A 21,399-nucleotide genomic window follows, 5' to 3' on the forward strand; every position below is an offset into this window, starting at 1 on the left:
TGACAGTTCAATAGGAGAGTCTCAGCATCTGAGCATTGCACACATGTCAGTTGAAATGACAATATAAGAACAGTTTGGACAAAGATTGTGCATACACAGACACTGATATTGATAGCATTATTGGAGCCTGGAAGCCAGCAGTTGTTAGATTAAATACATCCCTATTTCAGAGATGTTAAAATGTGGGGGGGAAAATTCCTGGAATTGATGGAATGTAATTGTAAGTACAGACTAAAAATTATAATTATAGTCATTTTTTATTAAGAGGGAACCTCTGAGTAGTTTGAGTTGGGGACGAGAAAGTTACTGAAAAAGGCAAGGCCTTGGCTTTCCATCTTGGAGTAGACATTCTTGACCAGAAGCAGATTTCACGTAAATAGGAAAAAAACTTATTAGGCTGTTTTCCTTCACATCGTTGCTTATACCTGGTGTTTCTTGTGTTGTTGATTTTAGCCATTCTGACAGGTATGAGGTGGTATTTTACTGTAGCTTTGATTTGTATTACCCTGGTGATCAGTGATATTGAGCATCTTTTCATGTGCCTGTTGGCCATCTATATGTCTTGGGAAAATGTTTGTTCACGTCTTCAAATGGGAGAAGATATTTGCAATGACATATCTGATAAAGGGTTGGTATCCAAAATACATGAAACACTTATAAAACTCAACATAAAAAATGGATAATCCAGTTAAAAAATAAGCAGAAGACTTGATCATACTGAAGTTTTACTTTCCTCCAAGTTGACTACTTTAACAAGGATAACTATTACTTATATTTTGTACTTATGTCTCCCTGTGTTGGATTCTGTAGTAGAAAATTTAATGGACAAATTTAATTGACTTGTGGTTTATTTCACATAGCACTGGAATGAACTCAATGTATATATTGATTTTTGCACCAAACTAATGGGAAACTACCTTATTATGTAGACAAGTGTAAAGACCTATCTTGAATAACTTATTGGCAGGTAATTCTTGATGTTCTTCTAGGAAGGAGGCTAAAACAAAATCATTTGAAAAGCACTTTACCTGTACCTTTTAACAAATACATTCTGTTTTCCTCATCATATTTTTGTATATATTCTTATGTTATTACTTGAGTGAAAGTTACTTGAAGATAAAATGCATATCTGATTTTAACCTCACAATATTTAGTGTAATGTCTTGTATCAGCCCACTCTAAATATTCATAAAATAAATGAATGACTATATTGATTCAAATTAGTGCTTTATTAAATGGACAAAGACATTTAAAATTACAAACAATATAGGGATAAACATACTATCTTGTAAATAATAACTATTGAACTTTGAGATTTGTGCTGTTGTATTTCTGTTACCTTAGCTTGATCACTGTAAAAAATGACACTAACATTGAATGATGTGCCATTCAGTAACTTCAGATATCATTCTAAATGCCTTATTTCCTTTCTTCTCCAGAATTCTGTTTAAAAGAAAATAGAAATAGAAACCTAGTATGTGGACCTTCTTGTAGCTGTTTCAGATCCATTAGCCTTGACCGAGAAAGAAGTAGGTAGTCACATCTTAAAATAGTGAAGCTACTGGGTGGTTCTGAAGAATCCAAACTAATTAAAGGGAGGAGAGAAAAACAGAAAGAAAAGGATCCTGTACATCTTCACATTTAAATCAGTGGTTTCATGTATTTTTGGACAATTTCCCCTGAGTTTGGTCATTCCTTGTTCTTTGAGATTGCTAAGAACACAGCATCATCAGGGGAGGAGTTGATGCCTTTACTTTGTTCACATGGTCCTTCTCGTGTCCTGACTTTGTTAAGGTTCCCCAGACTCCATCAGATATGTGGGTATGTAGGGAGTCTGTAACCCCATGTGTCTTACGATTTTATTATAGGAGTGGCTGCTCCAAGTATTCATAATAGTGGGTCCCTGAAACAAGCAACTATAATTCAGACTCATCAGAGTCAAGTCTGACCATTGTTATGTTTTCAGGGGACATGGTGTCCTAAGACCATCCCTAGGTGTTAATTTCAGTAGTTTTGCAGGTACGAAAGCTTTGATGAATTCTTCTGAAAGTTTGACCATCTAAACTGGCATAGATCATATGGAGTAAAATCTTATTTAATTATATGCAGATTATTCATTTGACTCCAGAAGCTGATTTAAATTTTGGTTCTGTGAATATGTTAATTTTGCCCATAAATTTTCTGGGAGAAGACCTCATATGATATTTTCTAAAACCCAGTTTAGTTTTCTGGTTTTTAACTGATGAGGAGACCGAGACCCAGACAACTAAAATAATTTTCCTAGAGACAAACAGTTCATAAGGAGAGCTTCCATAGTTCAGCCTGGGTCTTCTGACTTCTAAGCCAATGCAATTTTCATGATCTGTGCTGACTCTTACATGGAAATTATAAGTAAGCATAAGTCATTAGCTTGAAATGGCAAAAAGTGAAGGATCAGTGATGCATGTTAGTCAGGCTAATGACCTCGGTGGGAAAAGCAGCATCAAACTCAGGACTCACCTTCTTGGGTTTCACTTTCTTGGGCCTCTGTTGTCCCCTATATTTTACCTTCAAAGAAATTATTTTTATATATTTGTTTCTAGTTATTTTCAGTGGAATAATTAGTCAAAATTAGCTAATCTACCATTGCTCGAAGCAGCTTTCCTCTGGAATCTTTATTATCAATTTGATTTTTCAGTCTTAATGTTTTTTTGTAATTTGCTTCTGAATAGTGCATGTTGATCAGGAGCTTTTCCTGAAGCAATTATTAGTGCTTAGTGAAGGTGGGCTCCAATGGACATCACTGATGTTTTGTTTTAAAACTGAGTATGACTGGGAGCACCTGGGTGGCTCAGCTGGCTAAATGTCTGACTTCAGCTCCCATCATGATCTGAGGGTACTGGGATTGAGCCCTACGTCAATGCCCCATCAGGTTCCGTGCTCAATGGGGAGTCCCTTCTCCCTAGATGTTCCATTCATACTCTCTCTGTATCTCTCTCTCTCTCAAATAAATAAATAAATAAATAAAACATAAAAAATGAATATGGCTGGGGCACCTGGGTGGCTCAGTGGGTTAAAGCCTCTGCCTTTGGCCCAGGTCATGATCCCACGATCCCGGGATCGAGCCCCGCATTGGGCTCTCTGCTCAGCAGGGAGCCTGCTTCCTCCTCTCTTCTCTCTCTGCCTGCCTCTCTGCCTGCTTGTGGTCTCTGTCTGTCAAATAAATAAATAAATCTTTAAAAAAGAAAAAATGAATATGGCTATCCAGGATCAAGTTTTATGATAATTCAAGTAATCTACTGTAGATAACATTGGGGTCAGAATGGGAGTACAGTTCCAATGCAATACATAAGCTTAAGAAAACAGGATTAGAGTACATTGGTTTGAAACAACCTCGGGCTTTCTGGTTGTATTGCAGATAAACTCTATGAAGGTCACTTGTCTTCTGTTTGCCAGAGTTTTTAGATTGTCATCCATTAGGAAGCAGTGTGCTTCATTTTTCACAAAGCAGTGTTGATAAGCCCAGTACCCTGTTCTACTTTGGGTTGAAATGTGAATTAGACTTCTACAGCTTTTGAATCATGGCAAAGAAGTAGAGTACTCCAAAAATGCAATAAATCACTTCAGTTTAAATTATTAAAATGCCATAGAGGCCAGACAGCTTGGTGTCATTCTTTTTTTTAATTCTTAAAGGTTTATGTTTATTTTTTGGTCATTTTCCCCTATTTTTTAGAATTTTAATTCCAGTATAGTTAATATACAGTATTCTATTAGTTTTAGGTGTACAATATAGTGAACCAATAATTCTAGACATTACTCAGTGCTCATTACCATATATGTACTTTTAATCCCCTTCAGCTTGGTATCATTTTTAAAAAATTAATTTTATTGTATTTTAAGTTCAAAGGGACTTTTCAAAGGTAAATAGCTCAACATTTTGAACCCTCTGCATGAGAGGAAGATTCACTGAATACAAGTCTATTCTTCGGAAATATCCTGAACCTAGATAAATCCTGAAAAATTCTCTTGTGTTCTAAAATGTATAATTTACAAATATAGCACTAAGTTTTATTTGTACTTGGGTTTGCAGTGACTCTTCCTGTGGTTATTTTTAGCTTATCTTTGCTGAGTATGACACGATACTATGTAATACAAAGTATTAATGACTGTAAGACTCCCTGGAGCAATCATAAATACCAAAGACTTCTCATTGTGAATCCTTTACATCGGTTCAGGAGGAATTTTATTCTTCTTTGATACGGTTTTATTTTTCAGATAAATGAATATGCTGTAAAGGTTATTTTACTTCAAATTTATAATGTAAGATATTTCTGATAGTTTTTATCCCCTTAGCTGAAACCTGGTTAATGGCTACATAGTCTCTATTTACTGCTTTAGACAGAGCTCCTCTTTTACCTTTCTTCTCTCCCTTAGAACAAAGTACACAGTTAGTAACTGCATTTTGTGTCCCCCCCCATACTACTATAGTTAAGGTTGTGGTAGTGTTTCCATTATAAACATAAATCTGCAGACGTTTATAATTTGAATAACAATTTAAAGATGTTACTTTGTACATTGTATTTCAATGGTATGTTTGTATTTTCTAATTTTTTAAAAAGTAGGATTGAATATATGTGCTTTTTTTCGTAGTATCTTCTACTTACAATTTCAGAGTGCCTTATCATTCACATTGGCATGGCAAATAGTGTTATTCCTGTTCTGTGCAGACCTCACATGTAGCCCACAGAGATTAAATGATTTATCTGAGATCATACAGTGAAGGGGCAGTTGAGGTAAATAAGGTTAAGTCAGAACCTAGTATCCTAGGGGCAGCTGACTTCAACTCGGTTGTCTTAATACATAGGTGTTCTGAGAATACTCTTCTGGTTTACTTTTTCCCTTGGGTTACTTTGGTTGATACACTAGGAAATTAACTTTACAAATGTGGTCAAACTTGCTGCTTCTCACTGTTTCTCATAAGCCACTTTCTTGTGTGGTTATTTAGGCATAGTGACCAGCGCAGAGTATCAGGGCAGGTAGAGCAGAAGTCAGAAACTCAGCCATGGCTGCCTGCTCTCCGGTTAGCAGAAAGCATAGCTCAGTGGACTGACTTTAGTCAGGAGGAGAAACAGATCGGAGAGGCCAATGCCTTGAATTTTAAAAGCTGGCTCATGGAAATGGGACGTCACACTGGTACAGAGAGGCATCAGGGACCAGCATGGTGTATAGCAGCCTCCACACCAGCAGACGAAATATGAACGCTAAGGACTGGGAAGTCTTGTTGGGGGAAGCATGCAGCACGTAGGCTGGCATTACACAAGTCAAGCAGCCGGGTCACACCTGTTGGGTCCAGTTCCTTAGAGGGCATTTGGTAGGACCAAGGCAGACCCAGTCCATCAAGTAGTGACAGAAGCAGGCTCCCAGTGTAGGGGCTCAGGCAGCAAGGACTAAGACAAAAGTAAAATTACTGCATAGGGTTGAGCCAAGACCTTGGGAGCAAAAGAAAACCCTAATTATCAATACTAAACTAGATGAAATAAGCACCCAAAAAAAACCCTAATAAAAAAATCAACTTCTAATACGGACAGAGGTTTTAAAGAAGATAAAAACAGAGTAACATGAACATTTAAATTTTTTTTTTATTTTTAAAAGATTTTATTTATTTATTTATTTGAGAGAGAGAGAGAGAGAGAGAGCCTAAGCATGAGTGAGGGGTGGGGTGGCACAGGGGGAGAGAATGAAGCCAACTCCCCACTGAGCAGAGAGTCTGACGGGGGTGGGAAGGACTATCCCAGGACCCTGAGACAAGGACCTGAGTCGAAGGAAGATGCTTAACCTACTGAGCCACCCTGGTGCCCCTTAAGTTTATTTACATTTTATTTACTTACTACCTGCTGTTGTTTTCTAAAAGCCACACATGGGATAGCTAGGATTTGAAAACTAAAATCAGTTCTTACTGAAGTACACATGCTTTGTATTTTCTCCCCTTCCAGCTACTTCTAGCACAGTTTCCCCAAAATTAAGATTTTTATTCCACTCTTAGAATTAGAAGAGGCAAAATTATTAGTACAATTGATACTCAGCTATAAAGGATAAAGGTTAGGTGTGTGCATAGTGTGTGTCTGTGTGTGTGTGTGTGTTTGTAGACATTAAAACTGAACATTAAACTTGTTAATTTGAGAGCTGTAAATAAAGGTGGTGGATTCAAGCACCAAAAAAATGGTTAAAATAGCTTACCTTTAAGGTGCTTCTCACGTTTGAAGATTCTGCATTTCCACATATTTTTGTCTCACATCTCATGAGGTTAAGTATGCTATGTGTTTGATCAGCAAATTATCACATTGCATTTTTATTTAACAAAACTCCCATTTCAAAGTCTCTTCATTTGTCTCATAAACATTCCTTTTTTTTATTGTTATGTTAGTCACCATACAGTACATCATTAGTTTTTTTTTTCATTTTGAAGAGTTTTTTACTGTTTTTTTAAAATTTTCTTTCTTTTTAAAAATTTCTTTTCAGTGTTCCCAATGTCATGTTCCAGGATTCATTGTTTACATATAACACCCAGTGCTCCATGTAATATATGTCCTCCTTCATACCCTCTATTATCATTTTGAATTTACTTAACAATATAGTCCTTCTAAATAATAGTCCTATATTTTAGTAGCAATTCTTCTGAAGTATTGGCATTATGCCTCATTATATTAAAGAAATATCCATGCCAACTACCTAAACATGACATGGTTTTTTACTTGATCTGCAAGTTGGCAGTAAGAGAGGAAATTCATAGTACCTCTATGTTAACTAAATGCCATATCAACTTAAATTATCTAATAATGCTACTGTAATCTACTTATTGAAATAGTAGTTTGCTTAGACAAATAGTCTATAAAATAGTAGGAACTGTTTTAATGCTGCAATGACCACAGCCCCCACAAATGCAAAATTATATGCAAAGATCTTACCTTTTAATACTCCAATAGCCACTCTTTGTCAGTGGCTCCAAAAGCAACTTGAAAATATATTCTCTGGTTCACTTGGTTTACTATTTTGTCTTAAACCCATTATCTTGAAATACAAATTCAGTTTTAGGTAGTGGTCTAGTTTAGATTTGGGTGGTTATGTAGAGATGTCTTTGTGGTAACTAATGGTTTATTATTCTTCAGTGGTTTGGGGTGAGAAGCGTTTTCACAGTCTTTGACATCTCTTGAAATGATTTTCAAGATCACTGTAATTAATTTGTACCCTAATTTGGCCAGTAGTATCTATAATGGCTCAGTAGGGTAAAAACCCTTAAGTTTGGCAATTATTGGGAAGTTCTCCAGTGGACATACATGGAATTCGCACTTAAGTGTAAAGAACCAACTCCATAGGTGCAGAAGGAAGACATGTGGCGAGTATGGAAAAGGTCCAGAGTTTAGTCATCTGGTCGCTCATTGTGAATCAAGAGTTGAGGCAGGTGCCAAGAGATCAGAGGCAACCAAAGGCCAGGCTGGCGGGGAGAATTCGCAGTAATTGGGAGGGATGGCTGTTTCCTACCCTGCATTTCCAACCCCAGCCTGGTGTCTTGGGGGTCAGTTTGGGGTTCTCTAGTTAGCTGTATAAATTTTTAAGTATTTAAAATTGGAACTCATTCAAATACAGTTGTCAGGATGGAAAGAAAACTTGAAACCATGTTTATATAGGGAAGAGCTGGAGGAACTGAGGCTATTTATTCTGGAGGAGAGGGTACAGAATTGCTGTCTTCATAGATATAAAGGGCTATCACGTAGAAGAGAGGTTAGATTTATTGTGCATGGCTCTGGAGGGTAGACTCAGGGCCAACGGGGCAGGTTTTGGCTCACTATAAAAATAGCTTTCTGAAGGTTATACATGTCCCTGAAAGGAGTGAACTGTCTCCAAAAGTAGTAATTTTGAACTGTGAAGACAACCATGCCTGTGCAGATGGTTGCTATTGCAAACAAGGTCCTAGGAAAATCCCACAAGACTGGACTCCAAAGTCCTCCCAACTTAGTTCTGTGTCTTAACAATCTCTCTGTCCAGCTAACACATTTCTTGATCACCCTCTATTTATCAAGCATAGTGCTAGGGGTGCGGAGAACTCCAGGCATTCTTGTGGGGAAACCAAACATGCAGCCGTCACTACAGCACAGGGTGAGAAGTAACCTAATCCAGTTTGGGTATTTGAAAGTTGGTTTACCTGTTAAGGTTGAGGATTGAGCAGTGCTAACAGTAGGCTTCCCAGGGGTTTCATCTGAGTCTCAGGTTTCTTACCTCTTATATAAGGGGCTTTGATTATTCTATAGCATTCTATATAAATAAATTCATTTAGTGTTTTCCTTTATAGTTTCATTTTGATTGTCATACCTATGGTGATCTGGGTTTTACCAATCTCTGGGTGCAAATGGCATTGGTAACAATACCAAGATTTCACTTAGGCTTGCCTATTGTGCTGCTTAGGACCTCCAAACCTCTATGAAAATCTTACACAGCTATCTCCAAGACTCCTTGGCAATGTCCAATGGGAGCTCTTGAGCTGACTCCTCCTGCTTCTTGCTGTCTTATTATCTGAATCCATCTGAGTGTGGTGCCTCCTCATGCCAGTCCTGCTGGTGCTGGTACCCTCTATGATGGGGTCCCCACCCGGCATTGGTATTACTAGGATGGCAGCCTTCATGGTGCTAAGGTGGCATTGTACTTCTCGAAGTCTGCACTATAGCACAACCATACTAGTCCCAGCAAAAATGGGGTCTATGGCCCACTTCCTCACTTTGTGTCATTTTTTGGTCACCTGGACAGTGAAGTGATTCTAGATAGGCTTGTGTCTCAAAAATTCCTCTTGAAATAAACTCCTCTGGTTTCCACCTGCAACCCTAAGACAGTGGGTCTAGTAACTGAGAGAGACACTAGGGTTTTCCTTTCATTCCAGTTTCCCCCAAGATCTCCAAAGGTCCTCCTTGTGCTGGCCAGTTCTCCTTCAGTAGAAAGATGAAGCAAAATGAACTATAATCCTGGCAGCTTTAGGATCCAGATGATCAAATATACCTATACCTGAGATTATTAGTGTTATTGTTATTTATGCCTTATGTCTGACATAGGACTAAATGATTTTCATATACCATCTCATTTAATCACCTCAGCCTTTGGAGCTGCAGACTCTTAGTATCCTCATTTGTAGATAAGGATGAGGCTAAGAGAAATTAAGTAACTTGCTCAAGGTCAAACAGCCAACAGAGCTAGAATTCAAAAATCAGACTGGTAGGAAATATTTTAGAAACCAAATTCTCAACAGGCCCCCAACACTGGGACATAAACACTTCCATCTTATAACCTGTTTAGCGGTAAAGTGCCTACTTTGCTCATTTGTTGTCTCTGCGTAAATTCAACATTAGTTTTTGCTTCCAGGGCTGGGAAGAAACCGTGGATGCTGCCATTTCCCACCTCTTAAAGACTTGCCTATCAAAGAGTTCAAAGGAGCAGGCTTTGAGCCTCAGCAGTCAGCTGAACATACCCAAAGACACAAGCCGACTGAAGAAACATATCGCCTTGCTCTGCGATAGATTAGCCAAAGGTGGACGTCTCTGCTTAAGTACGGATGCAGCGGCTCCGCAGACCATGGTTATGCCAGGTAAGAGCTTTGTCCGTGCTCCCTAAACATGACTACTTTTCACAAATTAAAGGAATGTGCCTGAGGTTGTATTTGAGGTTTGCATTTCATATTAAAGTGATGATAGCCAAGAAAATTGCTTTCACATTTCCCCTCAGATATCCCAGGGTAACCACTTGGATAAATATTCTTGGGGTATTTGCTTGCTAGACATTTCTAGAATGATATGTCTTTTTTCTGCCCTCTGCTTTTAAATATATGATCCACTTTGTCTTGCTTCTAACCAATAAAAAGTGGATTAAAGAATAAAACTATTTTTAAGGAAAAGTTTTACTGAATGTGGTCTCGCGATACCATGTTTCATAAATGTAAATAGTATAATACAAGCAACTAATGTAATCCAGATGAGTGAGTCCCATCCGCACTGCTCTTTGCTTGGATTGTGGTCATCAGAATAAGGTGGGGGGAAGAGAAGAAGAAGACTAGGATCAGGGTATGTGAACAGGCTGCAGAAATGTGGCACCTACAGGCCAAGGAGAGAGAGAGACCCAGCTTGCCCCAACATGAGCAGTCAGTGCTGGCCATGGGCATCCTAAGTCAGCCCTTTCCATGGTCAGAGAGGCTAAGAATCGATGGTGCTGCACTTGGGTCCCTCAGAGGCAATAGCTCCCTTTTAGTGTCTGTCTTTATAGCAATAGCAAGGAATATAAAGTAAACACATTAATTCAGTGCAACAGCTGTAGTTTCTATTTCCTTCTAAAGCAAGGACCATGGTATGAGAAGTGCTGTGGTTTTCTCTTCTTCCTTCTTACATGCCTTGTGTGCCCCTCCCCACCATGCTGATGCTCTTCCTCTTGCTTCCTTTTCCCCTCAATCAGCATTCCTAGAAGTAAAAAGGAATGCAAGCAAAAACTTAAAAAGATAAACATGGAGACAGCATAGCATAATCTAATAAGCACAGACTCTGGAGGCAGACAGACCAGTGTTTGGGTCCTGCCTTTATCCCTTACTGCTTATGTGACCCTGGATATATTAGTTAGCTTTCCAGAGTTTTAGTTTTCTTCCTTTTAAAAGTAGGTGTAATAATGCCTTCCTTGTTACTGGGGCCTTAGATGTTCATAAAGCGCCTAGCACAATGCTTGGGATAGAGACACACTCAAAAAGTAAAGCTGTGATTCTTACCATTGTTATAGATATACATATAATTCAGTCTATAATTTGGGGGTGGGAGAATAGCTGGTTTGGCATCATAAGTTGCTGTATTCCATGGTTTGAAATCTTTTTTTTTTTTACCTTATTTACACTTGGATAGAACCTAACTTTTATTCCAAAATATTCCAAATATGACATTTCAGAATAGAAATGTCTTTCCATATAGAAACAGTTGTAATATAGTTTATCTCAGTTTAGCCCCTCTTCATCTTTCCCTTGTTATCTTCCCTTAACTGGTCCTTTGACCTCTACTCATCTGTCTTTGTACCCTATTACAGGATTATTTTCATTAGAAATAAATATTTAGTCTTAATGAGATAGTAAATGAAAAATATTTACTATGTTCAGCACTCAGTACATAGCTCTCCCTCCTTCCTCACCAGTTGAAGAAACAAAGGAAGCTTGAAAGAGAAGGACAAATATATACAAGAGAAAACTTAAGAAAGAGATGGGATCAGTCCCCTGACTGGCTAGCATACCTACCTGTTAGTGCCTGGGCAGCCCTGCCCTTTTTTCTCTGCCTCCCTGCCCGATTCTCTTCGAGAATGGCCAGTGGCAATGCTGTGAGCAAAGACTTTGACACCTGGAGAGAACATATGCTCCCTTAGTCACATTTATTGATTATGAAACTTTAGTCATTTGCTTAAATAACTAAGTTTAGAAGCAGCTTGAGGGCCATGTCCATGTAAGCTCTTTTGGTGCAAAATTTTTCAGTGTGTGGAAGGAAGGAGCACAGGAAAGGAGGAAGAGAAGGGAGGGAGGGAGAAATGAAAAAATGCAGGTAGATGGAAAATGTTATTGTTCCCCAACCAGGAGTCTATAAGCCAGGCCTGTGCCTCTCAAGCCTAGTCTAGCCGAGGTCAGTCCACTGGGGAGACTGAGGCTTTGTGCATCTGTGCTGCACTGTCATGGGCTTCATTGCTTCTACTTGACCCAGTTTTTGACTCTGGTTGAGTGATTCTCTGTCCCGCTTGCTTTGATCTAATTATAGTAGTGAGTTTTAAAAAAGTGTTAAATCAGCGCTTTCATTAACATGCTCCATTACCACCTATAATATATTTTCCTCCCTAGAAATCAAAATTTTCACACACTTATTTCTATACTTAGCACATTTCTGAGGTAGAAGAAACATATAAAATTATTACTGTTTATAAACAGCAAATTTAGGAAAAGCTAGATGACTTGCCCAGATTTACATGGTGACCAGAAGTGGTCAGTCTAGAATCCAGATCTAGCCCACTGTGCTTCCCTCTAGACCACACAGACCATAGTGCTACAAATACACTTCCAGCCTGAACTTCCTTCTCTGTAAGCTGTGCTTGATCTGGCCTTCTTCTGTCTTAAATCAGTCTAGCAGTGTGGGAGGAAAAGGGCAGAAACAGTTTCATACAGTGTCTTGTCTTTGCTATGAGGAATATGTTAAAGATTGATCTTCATTTTGTTCTTCATTTCTGTTATCTATGTAGGTGCCATGATCCTCACCATCACAGAGATAATAAGAAATACTCTGTTACTGCAAGCCAGTAATTGTGCAATTTACAGAGTTAGTGTAGCTGTCATAGTTGTTTCAGAATACACGAAGGGAAAGTAGCATATTAGAAAGGAGTGGGTTACTGAATGCAGAAGCCTACAAGCATTTTTCACTGACATGATCTTTTTTTAAAAGCTGGGCAGGATATCAGAGATCATCTGGTTCACCTCCCTCTCTTAACAGCTGAGGTAACTGAGGCTTAGGAAGATGAAGTGACTTAGTGGTTGGTATTACAAGGCAGGAGTGTGTGTCATTTTACCATGTTCCCTATTAAATGGCAGATGGATAAACATCTCAGAATAAAAAACCCTTGGTCTTTTTTAGCCTCATGACTTTATGAGCCCGGCACCTTGGATGTGCCCTTTCTTTGCTCCAGTAAAGGCCATGATGACCACATCCTCCCTGGCATCCACAGTTTGAAAATCTTTCCCACTGGGAATTACCTTATGGACTTTTTGCCTCACATTTCTCCTGTTTGCCTTTATCAACCTTCAGATGCTCTATCAAGATTTAGCTCACCCTTTTTTGGGTATATATCTATTTTTAATTGTAGAATAATTAAACTTCCCTGTCTCCTATCTGTAGCTCTGATATTTGCATTTTTTTTCTGCTGGAGAATACTGCACTTTCATTAAATGTCCTTTCTCTAATCTCAGCTGTGTGCATCCCCTTAGAGCAAGAGTCATAGAGGGCCACCAGGGTGGTGTTTTAAAAAAATTGAAATGTGAATGCCTTTAGTGGTCTAGCTGGCTTTGTGATACATTTGTTGCCTGCTCTGTCCCTGAGAATTTGCCGATGGTCAGAGGTTTCCTTTTATGACCTCAGTGTCTAGGGTGATATATCACTGACCCTAATTACAGCTAAGACTTGACTCTGTCAGGCACATATGTAAGACTTAATGCACACGTAGATGGGCCTAAATTACAGTATTTGGAGACGAGTCATTTTAACCTCATGAATAATGGAACTTTTTGCCATTTCTGTATGGGTTTTTTTTTTTTCCTTTTTTTAAAGACTTTATTTATTTGAGAGAGAATGAGGGACCACAAGAGAGAAATACCAGTGGAGGGAGAGGCAAAGGGAGAGGGAGAAGCAGGCTCCCTGCAGATCAGGGAGCCTGATGCAGGGTTTGAGGACTCCAGGATCCCAGGACTCTGAGATCATAACCTGAGCTGAAGGCAGATGCTTAACCAACTGAGCCACCCAGGTACCCCATCTGTATGGATTTTTAACCTTTATGTGTCTCAGTGATGCTTTGCCCTGCAAGAAGTGGAGGGGTTTATGATGGCCCATCAGATGGAAGCTTGAAGAGATGGTGTGGGGCCATAGCAGGTCAGGCAGAGCAAACTGAGCAAGGAAAAGGGCTTAAGGACAATCCAGGCTGGTCAAGTGCCTCAAGGAACTATTCTCTTAATGTGTTCCATTGAATCAGAAGTTGCAGGGGGCCATAGCTTCAACTGTACTTGCTTTGGCATTGCTGGGCCTTAAGGAAGCCAATTTGGGGTGGGGGCAGAAAGCAAAGACAGTTTGATAAATAAGATGAACCTTTTCACAGGTATGAGTCGGAAAACTTACTCTGAGATGTGATATGGACCACCCCAAAATTAGTATTTTGTGCGTTTTTACTCTATTAAGTGAGTGGGAGAAATTAGAGAGTAAAAGTTTGAATAAGGTATCTATTCTATCCTTTGGGGAAATAAATTTAAAGCTCCCACTTTTTAGTATTTTAAATTTGAGTTAATGACCTTTTTGCCTTATGGGTTGATGTTATTTTGAGGCTTCTTCCAAATGACCCATTTCAGTAGCATTTAAATTTAGCTTTCTGAGGTCTCACTTAGATTCTTGGTAAGGCATTTGGTGTTTACTTTCATATTGTCAGTGTGTCAGGTTTTATACTTTATTTGAACTTTTATAAGTTTGGAGTCTTTCATTTAAGAAATTTGGACATTCAGCATAGGAAAGGCCTCAGGAAAAATTACTAAATAGCTTCTGAATCTATTTGTTCATTTTTGTTTAAAAAAGGAGTGACTTCCAAAATGGTTAAATACTGTCGACCCTAGAACAACGCAGCTTTGTACTGGACAGGTCCACTTTTATGCAGATTTTTTAAATAAATACAGTACAATGCTGTAAATGTATTTTCTCTTATGATTTTCTTAATACCATTTTCTTTATTTGCTTTATTAGAAGAATATAGTGTATAAGACAGACAACATACAAAATGTATTCCAGTCAGCCATTTATATCATCAGTAAGGCTTTCAGTCAACAGTAGGATCTTAGGAAGTGTTTGAGGAGTCAAAACTTATATATGGATTTTCCACTGCACAGGGAGTCACCACTCCCAATCCCTGCACTGATCAAGGGTCAACTGTGCTATTGTGAAGCAGACTTTGACTTTAGAAGTACATGAGCTAGGTTGGTCCTTTAGCGGTTATGTAATACAGGACAAGTTTCTTAGCTTGTCAGCTTCTCAGTTTTTCTCAATTATAAGTAGGAATAATAATGATACTTAACCAGAGTGTTTAGCCAAATTAAATATAACAGTACTTGGAAAATGCTTAGTAAGTGCTTCACACAGCAAATTCTCACAAATTGTGAGCTTCTATTAATAATTAGTATAAATACTAATGTAAAATCTAAAAGGCACTTGTGAGAATTTGACAGAAGAATTCTGGAGCTAGAAGAGAAAAAAAGGTAATATCAAACAAGAAATTTTAAAAAAGAAGAGTATAAAATTTGCCTTTTTGGGACACTTGTTACAAAAGTTACAGTGAATGGCAGGCAATGTTGCAGTTACCACAAGGGAGCTTGGTATACCAAATAGAACATTCAGAATTGATTAATGTATGGAAGGTTTCAGACTAATTGGTATTAGAAGAAGACTACCTGAAACTGGAACCAACATTTTATTGTTTATATTTGGGAAAATAAAAAGGTTCAGCTGAAAAATAAGGAAAGTTAAAATTAATAGTAAGTTTATTTTATCATGTGTTTCCCAAAATTTATGTTATGCCTATAATTACGTGCTAATTCTTAGAGACAACAGTGAAAGAACTTTGTATGATTTTGTCTTTGTTTGTTTTGGCATGTTGATAGATACTCACATTTGACCTTACAAGCACCTTTACAAAGAGAGGGTCCTTTTTAGGAAAAAATATTCCAAGGTATCATCCATTTCCCTAGGTGGGGTCTTTCTTAATCCTTTCGTATGCAAAACATTTTCTCCGGAAACATCTATCCTGTCATCCTCTGGTCAATTTTTTTTCTCTTGATTAATTGGAATGTTTGCCAGATTTCGCTGGTCACTGTCCTTGCATCTCTAATGACACTTCAGCTGCTTCAAATCTTGTATCATTTGCAAGATTTGTAATTTCCCTCTGTAGCCCATTATGTTGTATTTGCAACAATTTCCAAAAGTTGGTGAGAGATGGACCCATGTAAAAAGTTGAAAGCAACCAGGGATTCATCTAGTGTTAAATGTGGAAAGATACTTGAGTAGAAACTGATTTTATAAGTAATCTTAGTTTTTGAGTGAATAACTTCATGTTATGCTTTTGCTTTTCTGTGACTACAGTTGGGATAATCAGAACTTCTAGAAGCAGGAAAATCCACTTCCTTCTCTGCCAATTAAATATATAACAATTTAGAATGTACTAATCTGAACTTGGACCTCATGTTCTTCTGTGACATTTGAGAGCAGTGGAGACAGGACAAGTGAGTTTAAAAATGGTGCTAGGAACTGGCCTGCCATTTGGAGAAAAAAAATAGATTACCTAGTCTATACCATGTGCTACAGCACATTTTTGATAGCTAAGAGATTTAAATGTAAAAAAATGAGATCACAAAACACAAGGAAATAAAGGTAGATACATTGATGTGGAAGCAGGATAGGTCTTTCTAAGTCAGCGAAGGCAGAAAACAAAAGATTGAGCTTCTAGTTCAAAAGCATGTAAAACCAAGGTACATGTTAATGGTAATTACCCTGGGTGGCAGGGTTACATGCACTAAGTATCCTCCTACCCCTTCTTTTCCATGTACTGTGTACATTTTCCTACAAAAAATGTATATAACTGATAAGAAGGGACTATGGTCAAAAGTACTACCAAGAAAACAACTGTAATTATATTAGAAGTGGTGGTAAAGAAAAAACAAGGACTCATTTCATAAACCAGGAAAATTAATGGTTTTTATTCCCAAAAGGAAATAAGTTGTTCAAAGATAATGAACATGTATTTATTGGGCTTATTTGTATTTCTATCCTGATAAAAGAGTCCAAATCCTTCCCTGCCCAGGACTCCTTGTGTAAATGTATGCAGCCAGGTTATGGATTCTGCCTCCATCCCATCTCTGTATCTCCTCTCTGAAAGGAGGCCAAATTTTTCCAATTATTGATCTCTGAGTAGCTTTTTCACCTTTCCACTAGTGACTTCATAATTCCTAAATCTGGTGAATGCTTTGCCTATAACTCATTTGGCTGCTCTGTACCCTTTTATGGAAGAGACCATTTCCTTAGAACATTTTCATTCCTTGGCTTTCTTTCATATTGGAAACTGTTCCTGAACCCCTCAGGCCTGTCTTTTTCTGTCTGCTATGTGGCTTCTTGCCCCTTTTTCTGTCTCTTGACTATTAGGATTCCATCTTCATGCTCTCCTGGACAGTCTCATCCAATCACCACCTACATTCCATGATTTCTGAGTTTGTACCTTTCTGTCTGGCCTTTCTTCCAGGTTTCATATGTCTCCATCAGTACCCCACAGGCCTCTCCACTTCCACATGCCCGAGTGCACCTCACCTCCTTCTGTATGTCTCATCTCAGTGGATGATGTTACCCAATGCCCAGGCCAGGGGCCTCAGAACGGCCATGACCCCTGTTTCCTTTATTCCCCATTTTCAGTCAATCACCAAAACTTGATGGTGGCACCTCCCAAATGTATTTCTTTTCATTGTCCACACTGCTATTAACTTACTTAATGCCCTTGTCTCCTATTGCTATTAGAATGGCCTACCAGTAGTCTTCTTGAATTAACATTCCTCCTTTATTTTTAGTACTACCGTAAAACAAACAATTTATGAATGTTCATAGCAGCATGATAGCCAAAAATGGGAACAACCCAAATATTTATCAGTGATGAATAAATAAATAAATGAGGCACATCCATATAGTAGAATATTCTATAACATGGATAAATATTGAGAACATTATACTAAGTGAAAGAAAACCAGTTCAAAAGACCATATATTATATGATTCCATTCATATAAAATGTCCAGAATAGGCAAATTCATAGAGGCAGAAAGTTTACTAGTGGTTGCCTAAGGCTAGGGGTGGGGTAGGGGTGGAGAAATGGGTAGTGATAGCTAATAGGTAGAGGATTTCTTTTTGGTGAGAAAAATATTCTAAAATTAGGTTGCATGATGGCTGCACAAATCTGTGAATGTATTGAAAACCACTGAATATATGTTTTTAAAGTATGAATTTTAGTTGTAATAACGTTATTAAAAATAACATATCTTTAATGCACACATAAAATGTTTTGTAGCAATCTTAGAAATTCAGATGGGAAAAAAAGATTAAAAATCACTAATAATCCGAACACCCTGAAACAGATACAGATGCTGCTATATATAAATTTATGTATGTGTATATACATACATATATATAGTCTATGCATGTGTATGTGTATACATCTTTCCAGATTTTTTTTTCTTTGCATAGATGTACTTTTGTTTTATAAAATTGGGTCATACTGTACCTACTGCTTTTAACCCATTTAAAAAATGTTCATTAAATCATTATTGTATTATTAAATATTATACATATTTTAATAGCCACCTACTTAATCAGTCCCCTTTTGTCAAATATACAATTTCTGATTTCAGTATGATAAACAATTATTAGTGAACATTTTTGTAGCTAAATCTGTATACATCTATAATGAATTTACAGTTTTCCATGAGTGAGGGTTTCTTTGCAAAGGTGGGGATCTGGGTATGTTACTTACCTACTTGAAAATATTTTACAGCTCCCTGTTACTTACCACATTTAATCAAAACTCTTAGCCTGAAATTAACATTCTTTATGAAATAGACCAACATTATCCTTCTAGCTGTTATCTCCTGCACATTCATCCTTAAGATTCTTTACCAATCTGAAGTATTCAATATTTTCCAAATCCACCATGCTTTGTAGGCTTCTGTAATTTCCTTGGTTTAGAGAGTTAGTCTTTGGCTTGTGGTAAAATTACCACTAATTTCTGAAGACCCAGCTGAAATGATGTTCCACGAAGCATTCCCTATGCCTCCTGGCAGTACTAGTCCCTCTCATTTGTGCTTCTTGGTCTCTGGGCATATGGCTATTGTAGTGCTTATCATATGGTACCACACTTTAATATTTTTACTTCATCCCTCACTCCTGTATTAGACTGTGAAGTCTGCCATAGGAAAATACCACAGGCTGGGGAGCTTAAACAACAGAATTTATTTTCTCACAGTTCTGGAGACCGGAAGTCCAATATCAAGGTCCTGGCAGGTTTGATTTCTCCTGAGGTCTGCTTGATAAGCAGGTAGACACCTTTTATCTGTGTCTTCACATGACTTTTTTCTCTATATGTCCACACTCCAAGTGCCTCTTCCTCCTCTTGTAAGGACACCATTTCTTTTGGAGTAGGACCACACCCTTATGACCTCATTTAACTTTAATTACCTCTTTAAAGGCCCAGTCTTCAAACACAGTCACATTGGGGGTTGGGCCTTCAGTCTGTGAATTTGGAGGGGGACACAGTTTAGTCCCTAACACTCCCAGATATAAAGTAAACATGCATGGAAGGCTCAGTATGTATTGTGTTCTTCTGTGTGACCTTAACACCCCACTTATGCCTGGCATATATATAGCTGATGCCCATTCTATATTTTTTAAACTTCTTATTTTGAAATAATGTAAAATATCTATAATATTTTGAATAATAGACTCATAGGAAGATGCAGAAATACTACATGGAATCCCATGTTCCCTTCATTCAGCTTTCCCTAATGGTGACATTTTATATAACTGTAGTACAGTATCAAAAATAGGAAATTGACATTGGTTTACCCTACATTTATAGAACGAATCAGTGGAGATTTTCATAAAGAGAATAAGTCTTAAAGTAGGTAGAAGTATTGGACTTTTGAAAGGGTGATGGCAGATAATGTACATAGAGTTAGTGATCTGAGCAAGGAGATGTGGACCTGTAAGTAAACTGGCTAAGTTTCAGATTAGAAATTCCATACTGAGTAGAAATACATATTGAGTAGATCAATAAACACTACTTGGTATAAGAACTTGAAAAGCTAGGTAAAAAAGATTGAGCATAATGCAGATGGTAATGGGAGCTATTATAGGTTCATAAACTATAACATAAAAAGCGGTGTTCTAGAAATACTATTCTGAGCATAGTGTGCAGGATAAAGGTAAGTATGACAAACATGGAAGAATACAGGTAGTCCATCAAGTTTTTTAGTTGCCATTGATGGAACTGATTAAGTTGGCAAGTGAATTTTGTTATCAATAATGTGCTTCATTTCAAATATGATGAACTTGAGATGCTTCCAAGAGGGGATGTGCTCAACAGCTGGATCTGAGGAAGTCTAGCTTAAAGGAAATACTGAAGCTTGAAAAGTAGATTTTCATATCCTGAGTTTCAGAGTCATCACTAAAACTTTGCACTGGGGACACTTAGGTGGCATAGTCCATTAAGTGTCTGCCTTCGGCTCAGGTCATGATCCCAGGGTCCTAGGATTGAGTTCTGCATCAGGCTCCCTGCTCAGTGGGGAGTCTCCTTCTCCCTCTGCCCCTTCCCTTCCCCCCACCCCATTTGTGTGCATGCTCATTTTCTCTCTCTCACAAAAATAAAATCTTTTTTTAAATTAACGTATAATGTGTTATTGGCCCCAGGGTACAGGTCTGTGAATCATCAGTCTTACACAATTCACAGCACTCACCATAGCACATACCCTCCCCAGTGTCCATAACCCAACCAACCTATCCCTACCCACCCCCAGCAATATAAATAAAATCTTTATTAAAAAAAAAAAAAAACACAAAAACTTTGCAATTGGATGAAACCTTTGAGGGAGTACATAAGGAGGGAAACACTAGATTTGGAATTTAGCTGCAGAACCACAAATCTGGGACAAGAAGTGGATTCTATAGGGAGGAGGGAATCTTAAAGAATTCCTGGAAGATATGATGGCAGTACTATAGGGAGAGAAGAAATTCAAGCAAAGATCCTTCTGTAACTGGAAGGAACAATGTAGGAAGGCAGATGGAAGAAATAGGCTGGATTGTTAATTTCTTTTCTTTCCTTCTGTTCAAAAATGATATTTACCGGTGTTTGAAGGTCAGGGGGTGGTGGCAAAATGAGAGTACTAAAAATGTAGCATTCATGTTAAAGATGAAACTTCGAGGAGGCAGAGGAATAATCTAGAGTATAGGTAAACTGAAGAGAGTTAATATTTAAGAAGAGAAAAAATGAGGACCTAGATATAAGTTGGGAATATATGGAGATTTAAGAAAAAGGAACATTTAGTGAAACCCAGCTGATGAGTTTTGGAGATGTCTTATAATGATCTGTGAGAGAGCAGGAAGGGGTAAATGGTGAGGTGGTAAATTAAAGCTGATTTGCAAGAGCCACTGTGGGAAGGACAAGTCAGCCATTTAGTAATTGTGCAGATACTTATTCTTCTGAGGCCATAGTTTCTTCACTTGAAATACTGAGAAAACACCTCCTGGTTTTGAAACAACATACTATTTCAAAATTATCTTAAACATTGAACTGTATTGTATAAGTAAAGAAAACAGTTTTTAATAGGATGCTCCTTCTTATCCATTGTAATAGGGAGTCCATAATGGGATAAATGGAAATTTAGTGGGAGACTATTTGAAACAACATACTATTTCAAAATTATCTTAAACATTGAACTGTATTGTATAAGTAAAGAAAACAGTTTTTAATAGGATGCTCCTTCTTATCCATTGTAATAGGGAGTCCATAATGGGATGAATGGAAATTTAGTGGGAGACTATTTGAA

At 37.8% G+C, this 21,399-nt stretch overlaps 1 protein-coding gene across 2 annotated transcripts in view; it reads left to right on the forward strand.

The window, feature by feature from the left end:
* The window catches only part of LOC111147257 (Bardet-Biedl syndrome 9), a 441,623-nt gene that overhangs the window by 359,693 nt on the left and 60,531 nt on the right, over positions 1-21,399 (forward strand). For both annotated transcript variants that reach the window (XR_002640607.1, XM_022503184.1), the window contains exon 21: positions 9,385-9,607. Coding sequence is in view for 1 of the 2 variants with exons in the window: in XM_022503184.1 (XP_022358892.1) it covers positions 9,385-9,607 (223 nt within the window). In the remaining variant the exon portion in view is untranslated. The remainder of the gene's footprint in view (positions 1-9,384; positions 9,608-21,399) is intronic.

This window comes from Enhydra lutris, unplaced genomic scaffold, assembly GCF_002288905.1.
Source record: "Enhydra lutris kenyoni isolate GAN:26980312 unplaced genomic scaffold, ASM228890v2 scaffoldscaffold16, whole genome shotgun sequence".
In the NCBI taxonomy this organism is placed as follows: Eukaryota; Metazoa; Chordata; class Mammalia; order Carnivora; family Mustelidae; genus Enhydra; species Enhydra lutris.